Here is a 4,632-nt window from a genome sequence, read left to right on the forward strand (position 1 = left end):
TGAACATTGGTTCATAGGTTAGAAAAACTCTTATGGATGTTTACATTAGTATTGTTTGAAGAGCTAGACGGACTCTAATGGACTTACACTAATATTAGCGAACCCAAGTGTTGTATATTCTTTATAGAAATATTATATGTTCAATTTCTACTTTGAACATTGGTTCATAGGTTAGAAAAACTCTTATGGATGTTTACATTAGTATTGTTTGAAGAGCTAGACGGACTCTAATGGACTTACACTAATATTAGCGAACCCAAGTGTTGTATATTCTTTATAGAAATATTATATGTTCAATTTCTACTTTGTAGTTTTTTCCTTTACTTTCAACAATATATTTGATGATTATAGATCACTTGCTATTTATTAGGCTTTGGTAGATATTAAATTGACTTATGATGTGTAAAAGTAAAAACTGAAGCAGTTTGAAAACTTGTCAGTAGATAGATCACTAGAAAAGGCGTGCATGATAAATTGGTCCACATGCAAATAATATTAACATAAGATAAACGTGAACACGGAGATAACAAACCAGGAGGGTGCGGTTGTCCAAATTATCTTGATGCAAAATTTTGCGAATGTGAATCATCTTAATAACTTCATCCATCTCCTTCAGCTTTGTGGTCATCAACATACTGGAAGTTTAGGTTTAAACAAATCTAAGATTTAGTTACTTATAGTTTACGAAAGACAGTTAAATTACTAAAAGAATATGTTAGGGAAAAGATACACCTCCGGCGCCCGCCAATATGCCCTACATGATCTAAGCCAAGATAGTGAAGAATCTAAGAAAAAATGAGAGCTTGTGTTAGAAAAGGAAGTTAAATACAAAGTGAAGGTATATATTCCATTAAAGGAATACTAACATAACCATGTATTTTAATCCGGTTAAAATTACAAACTTGTGTACCCAGAGGTAAAATTTGAGTTTGATAGTGAAATCTTTTTTTACCACAAGAAACGACACCAGCCATTATGATCTAATGAAGCATAATTCAAGCACCCAATTGAAACTAACAAATAATTAGAATAGGGTATCAAGTTATTTATATTATCATACATTGACAGCACATCATAGGTTGAATTCATGCATAAGCATTCTTCTGAAGGTTTGGGTTTCAGCATACGTGTCAATTGAGAAAGGTGTAGGGGGAAAAACCTGGTTGTGGTTAGAAATTTATTATAGACAATAATACATGCATGGTTCATATTTTTGGTTTCCAGTAAAAGAAACATCACTTAATGTAGACTATTAAAGCCCAATTCCTTGACAAGTTTTTGTTATTGTAATCGTTCTTGCAGCCTCAGCTTTATAGCTATCGTGCTCCCACAACAGAGAACCAATTATGTCGTTAGATCAGGAATGACATAGTATAATTGTTTCAAGCAAAAAAGGAACAAAACAAACATGTCAAATTTTGGAGATCCAACTTCCTCCTCTTAAATACCCAATTTGCTCACCTAGAACCTAACAAGAAGGTTACTGGATGCAACCTAAAAGAGGTTTGCAGCAGCAATGCAGGGTAAGAGTGGGGTGTTTTCCCCTGTTTGGGAGCCAGTGGAGACATCTTAAGGAAATATCTGCGGGGAAAGACATTTTAGACTATTCCCTTCATCGCTGCAGAGGGCTTTACTACTATACTAAAAACTCACATTGATAGATGGTGATCCTTAAAAAAAAGCGTGAAAGAATTAAAGAATTAATAAAGAGTTGATTTAAAATGTATATGGCACATAATGCAGCCACTAGGGTTAAATTGAATGTACCAGAAGGTTCCAATCAGTAGCAGCAAGCTCAGCTTCCAGATGACGAGAAACATTAAAGTCAACCTCGACTGTGTCCTTCACCTATACATCAGAAAAGGAATCAATAAAACCACAATTACATAACACGTGCAGAGAGAGGACAGCTGGCATCGTTACAAGAGATTAATTAGAAGATTCAGATAGTATGTTAAGATAGATATTAAGTGAAGGTTCTTAAGGTTGAGGCACAGATCAGTTACAAAAAACATTATGATGCTCTCTAAGATCAGCAGCTAACTGGGCACTGCAATAGAAAACCTGTAATTTATGCTATCAAAGGGGGGGAAATCACTGAAGTAGCAAGTTATGGAAATTCCTGGGTTTTGTTTCAGTCAACAGCTAAATTTAAACTATATCACATTCTCATGACTTCAATACCTAATAAATAAATTCCAACAGTGGCACCAAAGCATAATAAAATTTTTGGGAGAATTTAAAGAAAAAAAATCTTTTAAGTTACACAGGAAAAAAAGAAAAAACTAGATGAGCTATATTTTTTTCTAAAGCCAAAAACCTTTGTCAAGACTTATAACATCTGTAAACCAGTACATGAATTCATGTCATCAATGAATATGCTTTCAATCCAAGGTGCTATCATTAACGTATAGTACTTGATTTTTGGTCCAACAGATTGAGACATATTGAAGGTAAGAAGTTGCTTACTAAAAATGAATGCAACTAAAATGTAAAAACTAAACGTATTCCAATCCATTAAATAGAGACTCCAATCCTCAGTTCTATGATTCTATCCCTAAATGCATGTTTCTTCAGTGAATGCAATTAAAGATTTCTATAGTCCAATGGTTTGTTTGACAGATAAAATGCAAACTAAACCTGACATCAATGCTCTAAGTTAACAAAGATTCTGTCACCGCCTCTCGACCAAACATCAGCCTGTATCAGTTCATATCAGATTCATGGCCGACTTTCTTCAAACCTAAGTGATAAAGTCAATAGTTGCTTTGTAGAACTTGATTGAAATGAAATTTAAACTCAATTAAGAACAAAGAACAAGCTCTTCTTTGCCTAATCTATGAAAAAATGTAGACAAAAGTAAACATACAAGATAATATAGGGAAAGGGAATGACATGGACATCCAAAGGCAAGAAGAAAGCCAAATAAAATTGTGCCTATTGAGGCACAATATTGAACCAAAGACCTAGATGGAGATCCATTAGTGTAATAATCCATAATTCCATAGCCCATCAATGCTCATTTTCATCTTGATGCAACAAATAACACGTCATAATGCTAGTGAAAGTGAGGTAACTCCTGCAACTACCATCTTCAACTCAACAATTTCGGATAAACTACTGAATTACAACACATTAAAAAGTGCATAATAAAATTAGAAAGTGCGTAATAACTTATTATAGATTGGTTGCATAACTAATCGTCAAGTATGAGCAGAGTGGCATTCAATAAAATGTTGAATTTGCAACATAGTGATGTACTTATCACTATGAAGAACAAATTTAATCAGCCTAATCATTTGACAAGAACAAAAAAAATCAACAAAGAATATATACTTACAAAGAAACTGTGCACGCCATCTTGTCTAGTAAACAATCTAGGAAACAATTTTATCCATGTGTTATCTCCAAGCATCACCATTTTCCAACCAATACGATAAAGCTGATCTGCACAAAAGATAAAGACAGAGTAAGAATGCAATTCCGGCTCCTACAAGTTAAAAAGCTACACATTTGAGATCCTACCGCAGTAAACTGCACAAACTAACCAAGGAGGTTATCATCCAGAAGCGCCTGGGTGTTAAAGTTGAATGCCACATCAAGAAAACTCCCAATCGCCCCGGAAACCATGGCCTACAAAAACGGCAATGGATGAGTCATATTTTTCATCCAGTCGTGTATTTATCCTTCATAATCAGTTCACCTTCATGACAATTATAAGACCAACAATACTTCATCGATTAGAATGTTGGGCAATTCATAAAATTTGGGATAAAGGGTTTGTTGTCGTATTTGCAATAAATTTACCTTCAATCTTGGCATAGTAACTGTAGGAGGTGCAGCTTTTGCTCGGAATCCAATCGCCTTTCCACTCGACAAAAGAGACTGGGTGTAGGGCATAGCATCCATCATTGACCTACTTGGAGGCTTCTCACCTCTTCCCAACACGAACTCAGCAGGCAAACCATCCACAACCTAAGCTAACATGACACGTAAAAGGGCGGGGGCAAAAAAAAAAAAATCACCAACTACGCTATGCAAAAAAGAAAAGGAGGGGGGGAAAAAGAAAAAGAAAACCCCAACAGCAGACATACCATCAAAATTAACCGATCGAATGCAGGAGGAACTCCAGACATTCCCTTCACCAAAAAGGAGCATGATCAGAATAGCAATAAAAATTTACAGAGAAATGGGAATTTTGATAAGCGGACCTCGTACAAAGATCTGAGCTGATCCGGGGATAAATCGCTCTCTTCAGAGTAGACGACGGGATCACAGGTCGGCATCGTGTAGCTCTCGAGTCCACTGGATTAGAAATCAACGAATCGATAGGCTAGAATCATGAGTCCTATCTTTGCCCTAAAAATCTTTTGCCCTAAAAAATGGGGAACTGTTGATGAAAACTCTTAACCTTTTGCCACGGAGAGTTGGCTTGACCGGAAAGAAACTGAAGACGAAGAGAGAGAGACCGAGGATCTGAAGGAGGACGGCGAACAAGATCCAAGCTGATAGCTTTGAGCAGGTGAGCGAAGAAGAAGGAGACGGAGAAGCCATTTGAATTGACAGCGGGTAGCAGAGATCTCGCGAATTTGTCGTTAGGGAAGAGCTTTGCTGCCGCGATACCTAGAATCA

General features: G+C 36.2%; 1 protein-coding gene across 5 annotated transcripts in view; it reads right to left on the reverse strand.

The window, feature by feature from the left end:
- Window positions 1–4,632, reverse strand: part of LOC109832848 (GPI ethanolamine phosphate transferase 2) — a 14,547-nt gene extending 9,915 nt beyond the window's left edge. Inside the window, exons 1-9 of one of the 5 annotated variants that reach the window (XM_020400299.1) lie at window positions 4,412–4,632; window positions 4,212–4,305; window positions 4,095–4,139; window positions 3,808–3,975; window positions 3,549–3,633; window positions 3,341–3,447; window positions 1,768–1,848; window positions 733–785; window positions 533–635 (exon numbers count right to left, since the gene is read on the reverse strand). In XM_020400299.1, the coding sequence (XP_020255888.1) occupies window positions 533–635; window positions 733–785; window positions 1,768–1,848; window positions 3,341–3,447; window positions 3,549–3,633; window positions 3,808–3,975; window positions 4,095–4,139; window positions 4,212–4,305; window positions 4,412–4,554 (879 nt within the window). In that variant the 5' untranslated portion in view covers window positions 4,555–4,632. Of the gene's footprint in view, window positions 1–532; window positions 636–732; window positions 786–1,767; window positions 1,849–3,340; window positions 3,448–3,525; window positions 3,634–3,807; window positions 3,981–4,094; window positions 4,140–4,211 lie in introns of those variants that run through there. The other 4 variants (XM_020400300.1, XM_020400302.1, XM_020400301.1 and 1 more) reach the window with 4 other exon arrangements.

This window comes from Asparagus officinalis, chromosome 3, assembly GCF_001876935.1.
Source record: "Asparagus officinalis chromosome 3, Aspof.V1, whole genome shotgun sequence".
NCBI lineage: Eukaryota > Viridiplantae > Streptophyta > Magnoliopsida > Asparagales > Asparagaceae > Asparagus > Asparagus officinalis.